Below are 11569 nucleotides of genomic sequence, written 5' to 3'. Positions count from 1 at the left end.
TATATATATATATATGAGGGTGAGATAAATTATTAGGATTATAAAATGAAACTTGTTTTAAGGATTTAAACTGATTAGTAAGTAAATATGTGTTTTGTATAAAGGAAATATTTCCTTTTAATTTTTTTTTTTAATTTGGCGGAATGCATTAGAGACTTCTATGTTTATTATCAATTAAACTTTCAGTTTTAAATTAATTACCATCGTGTACATCATACTAAGAATCGTTAAATTTTTCGAAAGTCTTTGAACCATGCACATGTATCTGGCTCGATTTTCATTGAAGTCCAATTATGAGTTGTCACAGTGTTTAAAATGATGTGGCTGAGTCATTACCAAGCGTGTTGGATACTTTTAGGTATTTATTATTAAATGAATAAAATAAAATTATTTCGTCAATTATGCTGTATTTCCATCATAATCGAAATATTTGATATTGGAACTTTAATTTAAGGGACTAGTAATTCCACGAAGAGGGATACTCACATCCATGTTCCTGGTATCGTCGATGCTGCGACGATGAGGAGTAATCTCAGAATAATGAGTAAGCCGCGGTAAGCTGCCATCTTGCCTGGAAAGTAATTTCGATGTAAGTATTAACTATTAAAATTTCGATATACACGAAATATAAATAAAAGTTATTGAAAGAAAAAGAGTAATCGAGAAAATAAATATCAAAAGCGAATATTTAAACATCGAGGAAATTTCGATTAACATAAAAATTATTAGTCAAAAATTTAGGTACGAGAATATGATATAACATTATTGCTATTGTTTTGTTTATAATTAGTTGTTTGCAAAATTATTGCATAAAAATAAAACATTTTATTGTATCGAGATAAAAGTAGTAAATAAACTATGTTATACCAATTGGTTCAATGTTATAACGGTTAAAAATAATAGTATAAGGAAGAGTTTCCAAATTATTAAATTTGGGAAGAAACTTTTGGAAATAGCTTCTAAAGGTCAACAGCTATTCACTGTTTAATAAACAAATTCACGAAGACTGGATCTGTGCGCAAAGAAAAAAAAAATAGAGTTCCAGTTAATCTTCGTATCACGGAAGTAGTTAAAACAAAATCACACCTGATATGCCTGAAGCGTGTTCGAGATACCAATCCTAACATTGTCAGGCAAAGAAAAAGAGAAAAGAAAAATCAGTGAACTTCCTCGATCATTTCTAATCCAATCACATGGTCCCTATCAATATTCAACTTTAATTAAAACCTGCTTCACTCGAAACCTAAATAATCCCTTTACGAATCCTAAAATTTTTACACAAAGGAAAAAGGAATTGAAGGACCTTCTGATAACTTTTGATCCAACCTGTACCCACATGTATCTCCACCAACATTTAAACTTAACCAAAATCTACTTCATTTGAAACCTACATAGTCCTGAATGATCGAAATGTTTTTATTCGAAAAAGGAAAAAAAAGAAAGTCACGAAATACGTGACCGAAAAAATAGCACAAGGGAATTTCAAGCAGTAACGCAAAGTATCTCACCCGGTATACAAAATAAGTACGTGTGCACACGTACCGGTAAGTGTATACCAGTTCCGTGGGTTGCAAGCACGCCATAGACTCAGCTTGCAACGAAAGACACCTAAGTCCAGACGATTATGGTACATCGATTCGACATTACACCTTGCTTGCTCCTGAAGCGAGTCGCGAGAAGTCTCGGTTCTTGCTCTCGGTTCGGGTTCGAGTCGCGCGACTGGTTAATAGAAACTATGGACCTGAGTTACGACTCGCAAACTCTATAACTTTTCATTTTCCACTGTTACGTTACGGTGACACGAGAACTATGCTCGTTGATGAGTAAAGCCCAACGACAGTATGGTATTTATGGTTTGTACTCTTTGACTTGATTGTTACGCGGATGTACACCCCTGCTCTCGAGCATTGGGACACCTACTGGTCTCGAGCATGCAGTTTAGCAGGTCGAGAAGATTGACAGAGTTGTATTGGAAGACGAAGAGGAAAGAAGTTGAAATGCGGTGGAGTTTTAAGAATCTGAGTTTAGTGGAAGGTGTGTGTGTTTGGATATGGGAATTTGGGAATTGAAGAACACTCGGCTACGGTGATTAGTTTGCAATTACAGTGAAGAGGTAACGTCAGTGATGATAGTAAAGGATAATAGTTTATTTATTTATTGCTATTATTAACGGGTTTACACTCTCGGGTAAATGTTACAAAAGTCGTTTTTAGTGACATGGTGATTTGGTGACACGCAGATTTTGCGGAATCGTCAATAGCTGACGTAGAAAGGTACTTCTAAGAATAAAAGAATCAATCGATTCACAATATTTATTCACGCAAATGATAATGGATTTTATACCTTATAGTTGTATCACGAATGTAATACTTCAAGTTTTTAATGTGTTTTCAAGGTATTTTTATTTTTAGGTCTTTCATAGTTAATTTGTAAATTGTGTAGACTTGTAGTTGTAGTAGATGTTTGTAGTAGTGGTTACATTTAATATTATTCTTTCATTTGGATAGATTTAGTACTGCATGATAAATATTAATACAAAAATTTAATGAGAGGGTTGATTGCAGTATCCCAAAGATATGACAATAATAAAAATTTCATTATATTTTATTTGTGTTTTAAATCATTTAAATGTCTTTTGGTTAAACTTTTATTAAAGTAGCTTCCATTTTACTTTGACGATTGTTAAGGCAAATAATACCAATTTTACATTTAATCAACAATTAAAGTGTGTTCTGAGAATTGCAGAACACGTTTGAATCGCAGAATATTCGTATAATAGAAAGTTTGGATAGTAGAACATTCGAATAATAGAAAGTTTGTGTAGTCAAACGTTTAAATAATAGAACGTTTGGATAATAATAGGTGTTCAGATTGAAATAGGGATTTCACTGTGTATATGTGTATGTATATATATATATACATACGATTTTCTTTTAGGGATATTCTGATTTTTTGAAAGAATTGTACCTGGTTTCTACAAGAATATCGTATACATACAATTTTAAAGGTAGATCTTGCCTATACTTCTGTAATAATTTTGAAAAGACTTATGAAGTATAACATTTTTTATATTCTTAAATTTAACTTATCAAATCTAAACTTTCAAACCTTCAAATTCGATTAATGGAAAATGATAAATAATGAAAACAAGGATATATTGTATCCATCTATAATTTTCACATTTATAGTTTACATATCTATAATTTTCACAGACTTTCGAAATTAAAGAAAATTTGATAAATCTTCGATTCTCATAAAAACAAAGAAATTGATAAATCTCCGGTCTTTCTGAATTTCTATATTTATCGCTTAACGACCATCTCGAAAAGATCATTCTCCCCAAGGTGCAAGGAATTCTTTCTAAACTGAAGAAGCACGATCTCATTTTAGAATACCGTTGCATCGTAGGCCTCGGTAATCGATGACAGGTTCGTATAAAAAAGTTCCATGGGTCTTGTTGGCGAGTGAATGATCTTGGGTAACCCGATCGCGGCTCAAAAAGTTCCGCTACTGGTTTTAAAAGAGGCGAAAGGAGGCGCGTCGTTCATTAAGGAACGCTGCGCTGTTAAATCAAAAAGCTCGGGCCGATTATGGCACATCGATTCTTGCATTACACCTTGCTCGACCACGACGGGTGGCTGTTGCATTCAGAATTGCCCGCTGAGACTAGTTAATATATGCTGCCTGTTGAAGTTACGAGTCGTAAATTTTGTAACTTTTGATCCCGGCTTGCTATAATTCCCGCCAAACGACCATGAAACAAATTAAACACGCTTGCGAACGGGAGCTTTTTAAGGGGACATGGTATTCTGTCATCAATTGCGAAATGATGTCAGCAAATTATCTTAGGGGTAATGTTAATTAAAAACAAGAATAAAAATTTAAAGGGTACAAACACCTTTTATACGAGGATACGGTTAGTTTATTTAATATCAGGGTGTTTATGTGATTTATTGAGACACGTTTTTACTTTAAAATCTATGATTTGCAGAATAAATAGAGTATGTTAAATATTTTGGTATTTGATATTGTTGATTTTCAAACTTTTTTGAACAGGAAGTAATTTTACTTTTATTCTTTGAATATAAACAATTAATCAAAATATAAATACTAGGGTAGGGTATTGATTTTATTATAGAATTTTACTTATATCTCATATGACATATAACCAACTGTATTTCATAGTAAAACTAAAATAAGCATTAAATGAAAAGATAGCTATACTAATACAGCGAACTATAAAATAACTTCCGAACAAAGAAACGAGACATAAAAATATGTCCTACACTATAACACTATCGAGTTCTTCATGTGTGGTCTGCATATGCAAATAAATTAACCACCAACGACACCATATAAAATAACTATCCTCGCATCGAGACACATCTGTTCTTACCCTACTGAAACGATTTCTCATGCAAAATCTATTTCTATGTCATAAAGCTTTATACCCATACTTTGCATGAATTATCATGGCGGCTTTTTGCGAATTCCTTGCGATATTCAATTTGCATCCCGCATTCAAATCGGTTGTCACGCGCATTCAGTGACTTGCGCAGTGTTCGCAGCGCGGCGCGACGTGTTAAAGTCTCTAGTATACTTGTGAAGCACCCTGTATATCCCCGTCTATCTAGCCCACGCGATCGCGCAGAATATTAGCCGGTGTATAAAATGCATTTGTGATCACGACAGGAATGTAAATGGCGTACTTCAGCACGTCTCTCGCGGGACCGGCCTCGAATTATCAGCAATAAAGTATCTCGCTGGCGTGTTGAACAAGACATGACCGGCGGTAGTGCAAGCACCGCTACATTTGTTGCTGAATGAGTTGGTCCTCGTCGCTGATCGTTGATCCTGCGCAGCTGGATGGTACCATGCTGGCTATAACGATCGCAAAAGAGCGTTGATCTAATATTAAAATCGCCAGCGACGATTCCATGGCTAACGGCCATCGAAAGGTTGGAAAAGGAGATCTGTGAAGTTTCGAGACCCGCGATGATAATTAGATGCGGATCTTTAGGGCCATGCGGACATCGTATCTTCGCTTGTCGCCTAGAGCTCGCCTTCCTTCTTTATTACTCTACGATTCTTTGGTTAATCCCACGAAAGGAAAGTTTTATTTTCTCGTGGTTCACGAGAATTTATTTCGTTTGTAGTCCGTTAGTTTAATCGTTAGATGGTTGATATGAACATCGTTGCGTGATTGTTCGTGTTTTACAATCAGGCTTTTAAGATTATGGCTGGTCATTTAGCCTTTTCGTTATGGCGGAGGTGGTCGTTAGTATGTCAAAGTTGAAGTTACAGTTGCTACTTTGTTGTAATTATTGGGATGCAACGGAGTGGTAGTTAATAAGTCTTTAACGAAATTATAATATTCGAAGTTGATTATATAGCGAATTGTAAATAAGTGAGTGTTAGAATAGACAAATTTATAGAAAGTAAAAAATTTATTATATGATAAAATGTATTAAAATGTAATGTGTCGAGAAAATTTACTTACCTATGACTCTTAACGTTTATTTATAACAAATAAAATGTCCATATCTTTGTCTGTGCTTGGAATTTAAGAGCAATTAAAGAAACCGTAGGTACCATAATATCATGTTTTAGCATTTATCAGGTAATCCAATAAAACTACCATAACCGACTGGATGTGAATTTTTATTTGATCTACTCGAAGCAAACGAGCCAAAAGGAAAAAAAGAAGAAAATAAAAGGGTAAAAAAGTCTGGTATAAAATGTTAAACATAATTTCATTACTTTACTACTGTTGCTGGCCTTGTAGAGAAGCGCAAAACAGCCTGCTTCCACCTGACCAGGAAACATTATCGTAACTTCACTGCCGATAAACTCACTGAAATTCTGCGGTACGCGTTTGCTGGCTATGCGTATTCGAGTGAGGAGAGAGAAAGAAGAAAGCCAAGAATTGATACAAGCCGACAGGAAAGCATTAACATGGTGGTTTAATTCCTGTTAGACCCGTAATTGCATACGCGTTTCAGATATATAAAGTTAAAACCGCGAAAAATATTATACGCGTGTTGAAACCTCGATTAGACAATCGTTATGGAATCAAGGAAAGCTTTAAAAATAGATAAATGTTTTTTTTTTTGGAAGTATGTTTTTGTTGATGGGATTAACGTCCATTGTAAAATAGCGGAAGAATAAATTCACGATACTTTCCAAGAAGAATATGTAGAGGAGAGATACATATATATATTATTTTACTTTAGTAATGATGTACTTCAGCAACAGTGTGTTTTCTATTGTATATGTGTTTCCATCGAAGAAATTAATATTGTTTACAAAATGGTGGAAGAATAAGAGTTGCGAATGCAAAACACGTATAAATTATCAAATTTTCTATTGATAACAAATTAATATTATTAATAACAAATTGTTTGTACAGTATATTAACGATAAAAGTGAAAAAAGTAATAAATTATCGGTTATTACAGCGGAAAAGTAATTTTTAATGGAATCGGTAAATTTCGAAAATTTTCGCCAATTTTCGGCCGGTCGCCGGTATATAAGGAAGCCGCGCGCGTTAGAGAATTATTTGTCATTTTGACTTCGGAAGTGACACGTCAAAACTATTTAGGTGGGGAAGGGAATTCCGAAAGTGAGGTTGTGGTGTCGGTAGTCGTTGACTAGACCTTTGGCTAGTCGATAGCCATTGTTCACTACACTCACACCTCAACAACCTCTTAAATAATTTAATAATAATTCCTTCTTTCAGATCCTAATTATTTTTTCTTTCAGATTTTAATTATTTTTCTTCTTTCAGATTTTATTTCTTCCATTCTGTTTGTTACTGTTTGAGCATTCGAGTATTGCGTAGAATATTCGAATGCTTCGTCGTTGGTTTACTTATGTCTCATCGTTGGCTAAATCTCTCCTTTCACAGATTTTACATATTCCATTTCATTTGTTTTCGTTAGTGCGTTAGAATATTTCATATAATACTGGAACGCTTTCTCGATGGTTTGTTTATATCTCACCGTTGGGATGTTTCTGTCTCGTCGCTGGGTTGCTCAGGTCTCGTTGTTGGCTTACTCGTTCCACTTGGTTATTAACTTTCATGGTTTCCGTTCATTTCGCTTTCGTTTTCTTTCTTCGTACTGATCCGTTTCCTTTCAGGTTTATATTAACAATAATATATTCTGTTTCAGCTTGTAGGTTTCCCAAGATTTTCAAGTTTCCTCAAGACTTCATTTGCGACGCATGCGTGCGTCTACCTTTAAGTAGTTATAAGATAGACTCTTAGGCTAAGTCCCATGTGCGCGCTATCTGTACAAAGGTAAGCTACCCATCTTGAAGCGAATATATCCATTCTATATTCATTCTTTCTCATCTCTCTCGTTCAACAAACTGAACGTAATCGTTCTCACGATAATCATGATTTTTCTTAAGTACCGACTAGCATACGCGACATGCTCTCGTGTACTCGATAAGTACATGCTTTGTAAGTCATCCTCACGAATTGTTTCCGACGCTCACCCTCGCCACTGCCACCCTTGTCACGCATCGGTTCTAGGGTGGTCGGCGGGTTGGCACTCACTTGGAATCAATACGAGGGTCTGTCGGCCTTAGTCGTCCTGGGCACCAGCGCGTGCACGGGGTATGGGCCTTGTAGCCGTGACACTGCATAAGGGCCTGCCGTCAGACCCCATGGGATGATTAATTTCTCCCCCATGTAGCAGGGGCCTGCGTGACCGGCTACAGGGCCTCGCTAGGAACCCTCGGGTTGATTTTGGGTGTTTCGCTGATTCGTCGATCATTCTCGTTCGCAAGTAAATCATGGCGGAGTCTGTCCCAAAATCACCGATTTCCGTTCTGATCATCGCAATTTGGAAATAGGAAATAGGCCATGGTGATTTACAAAGCTTTCGAAAGGAATAAAAATTCAGCATAATTGGAAAATGTAGTATTCAGCGTGGGTACGCTCTAAATCTATAAATGAAATTATTAATATATGAGTAATATGTGATTGTGTACTAATATGTAATAAATAGAGCGTTCAATTTAATTGGAAATGGTAGAATATCTCGTCATGGCGGGGAATCTAATTTATACCATTTTACTGCATGGTATGGTATTATTGTGGTACTGGTTGACATAGATTTTAATATATATATTGATGTAATAAGAAATTATGTATGTAAGAAAGAATGAATGAATCGAGTATACATATAATGAATGAGGCGTGGTATAGACTGTGTATATTTATGTAATGTATAAAAGAAAAGAGAACAAATGAGATTATAATTAGATAGGTCAGTTGCAATTCAGAATTCACTGACAAGGAGAGTGCAAGTCCTTCAGGTCACCGATTTAATTGAAACTTTGCAGGTTTATAGATAACGTCATACAGTTTAAGAAAATATATAGTTATAACCACAACTACTCAATAGTTTTTAAGATATTTACGATTAACGTTTCATTATTATATTAATTATAGATTTAATTCCATCACTCTTCAATTGGAACCGTGGCTTATAACAGCGACAGCTGAGAATTCCTATGGTGGAGGACGTGGGGTCTGATTCCCGTCCGTAACTGGTATTTCTTTTTCAATCTATTTATTATTTTTTATTCATTTTTCGTCTATCAAAACAATGTAAATAATCAATTGTAAATAAAATTTCTTAATACAAAATTTTATTTTTTACGCTTTCTTATGCTAGTATATATTTATTACAAAATAATAATAATATTATGCAAGAAAAACACTTTTCTATAGCAATCTTATTTACTACAGTAAGAAAACGAAAATATAAGTAATCATTAGATACAGGAAATACCGCCCATGTAAGTATTAATTATTAAATTAAACATTGTATAAGAATATTACCTATAATTCCAACTTTTCTGCACAGCTATAAATGTTCATGAATTAAATACAGAAACTGGGAAATTTATTAATTTTCTACTGCTGAATTGATTTATTAAGGTGTATTATTAGCGCATAACCAGAACAGGCATTTAGTTTGAATAAAAATTTTACCGCCTGGGATCAACGCCATCTATGATTTTGGACCATATGATCGGAAAAGTGATAGTGATATCGTCGAAGAGCTCGTCACGTGACAGACAAAGACAGAAATGCGATAGAAAAGGACAGAAGAGCTCCGATAGTGAAAAATTAATAAATTAATATATGAACTTTTATAATTTCATTGCAAAACTGGAACTTCAGGCAACTTTCTTATATAATTTTCGTACACAATTTGTTACGAATTAGTTAGTTATTAATTGTTGTTTGATGGTGTCCATTATTTCGTATCGACGACCATCACGATCTCCCGTGAAAATGTATAATATTAAACGAAACTAGAAGCAAAATGTGATCAAAAGTTATATGAGAAGATTCGCAAGAACATTGCCTTTCTAATGAGTGCACAAAGATTCATAAATAAATTGCGTAGAGGATAGTAATTAATGAAAAACCAATGGCATCTTCAACAATCTTCCACAATAATTCAAACATTTCGTAGAATAATTATTAATAATTAATTAATCAGAGACAAATTTATATCGGAAAATTTATTGGAAAGTTCTTGAAGGTTCTGCCTTTACGATGCAATTATAAAAGTTCATAAATTAATCACAGATATCGAGTAATTAGTGAATTTTCCACTGCCGATTTGATTTATTAAAATATATTCGGAGCACATAACCAGAGTTAGTAAATTGACATCAGAGACATTTATACTCTCGTCATGGAACTCGAGTTTCGAGTCTAAGATCACAGATGGCTCAGAAATTTCTCGAATAGTTTACTAATTCTGGTTGTGTTCCTAATATATTTTAATAAATAAAATCATAAAGTTTTCTACATTCTTTAATAAATTCAGCCCAAACAGCGGTTTTAATTGGACAATCAGCATTCATTTCTTTATTTGACAGACGACAAATATGCAAAGGTACTCCTTTACAACGCAATTATAAAATTTCATAAATTAATCACAGAAATTGAGTGATTTGTTTTCTTTAAGTGAATAGGAGAATGCATAGGAAATGAGAAAAAATTGCAAACAAACACCGGAAGCATTGTTGTGTTCATGCAGTTGTGCCTGCATCACGAAAAGGATGTAAGTATTTTTATTAACATAACCTTTAGTTGTAATTAAATAGCGTAAGTTATGAACCATTGTTTTTCCACCTTTCATTAGTGATAGCAGAGCTTGGTTGTCAAAAGACAATATTCTGTTGAAATAAACAGGCACGTACAACAATAGAAAAATATTGAACTCATGAAATATCATCAGCGTAGAGCCATTAGATGCCAAGAATTATATTTTATATTTATATTTATTGAATTATATATTATATATTATAGCGAGAAAAAATTGATGGACCAATACAAATATGTTATAATATAAGTATTGTATTCCAGGTCAGTTGACGACATAACATACAAGATAGAAATCTTTGACGGTCAAATGAAGATTTAAAAAATAGAAATGGCTTAGGCAGACCAAAAGGAATGAAATTAATTTAGGTGATGTCCTCTTATAACAACTAAGTATAGAGAATATACTGAGATTGAGGGGTATGTTGTATTCCAGATTTAAATAAATATTAATATCTGTGGTCAAAGTCAATGATCATCGCTAATCTGTTATGTTACAGAATTAAGGAGTTAAGGTAGATAAAGAAAAGAGAGTGGTTGGAAAGAAAGCAGTGAGAAGGGGAACGGCATATTATGTCGAATAAAGAAACAGGAAAGGGGCAGCATATGTATCACAGAGAAGGATGTGTGGCATGGACCTGCAAATATAAGGATCATTGAAGAAATAGAGAATGGACACTTGGTAATAGTTATAAAAGTTAAAGATAAATTGGATATAGAGTGTAATTGTTGTATTAAGGCATAAATGTGTAGATACATCTATAGGAACTTGGAAACTATAAAAGCAGCAGAAATAATGGGGCTGTGGCACATCATGGACTTCATTGGGCCCATAAAGCCAATGTTAAAAGGAGGTAAAAGGTATGATTATTCGAGAAAAGAATCATTTGGTTGACTGATTTATAAATAACTAAAGATTTAATATGAAATATTATTGATGAAGGATTTTTTCTATTATAGGAGACTTACAAACATGAGTAATATTTATATGCAAGAGCGAGCCACTAAGGGTAAAGTAATAAGTATCATTTTATAATATTTCAATGGATTGTATATCTGTTTTTAAAAATTTAACCGATATACAATATTTACTTTCTAAATTTCTATATCAATGTATTAAATAATTTCTAATTTGAATTGCAATAATAAATAATAGATTTTAATAAATTTGATTTCATAAGTATTTTACATTAATCAAACTAATATATTTGTCAAACTAGGTTGTAATGGAAACAACTTTTGGTGATATTGAGTTAGAATTATGGGCAAAAGAAACTGCAAAGACATATAGAAATTTCATACAATTATGTATGGAAAGTTATTGGGATGACACTATATTTCGTAGAATTATCAAAGGATTCATAACACAAGATGGTGATCCCACAGGTACAGGAGAAGGTGGTAAAATATATGGAGAACCATTTAAAGTGAGAC

At 33.6% G+C, this 11569-nt stretch overlaps 1 protein-coding gene across 1 annotated transcript in view; it reads right to left on the bottom strand.

The window, feature by feature from the left end:
• The window catches only part of LOC108553730 (protein Wnt-5b), a 12520-nt gene extending 11954 nt beyond the window's left edge, over positions 1-566 (bottom strand). The window contains exon 1 of the mRNA XM_017908752.1: positions 487-566. Coding sequence (XP_017764241.1) covers positions 487-566 — 80 coding nt within the window. The remainder of the gene's footprint in view (positions 1-486) is intronic.
• Positions 567-11569: the final 11003 nt, after the last annotated feature.

This window comes from Eufriesea mexicana, unplaced genomic scaffold, assembly GCF_001483705.2.
Source record: "Eufriesea mexicana isolate 0111107269 unplaced genomic scaffold, ASM148370v2 scaffold12690, whole genome shotgun sequence".
Taxonomy (NCBI): Eukaryota; Metazoa; Arthropoda; class Insecta; order Hymenoptera; family Apidae; genus Eufriesea; species Eufriesea mexicana.
The sequence above is the reverse complement of the archived record's forward strand: the minus strand, read 5'-3'. Positions and strand labels throughout refer to the sequence as shown.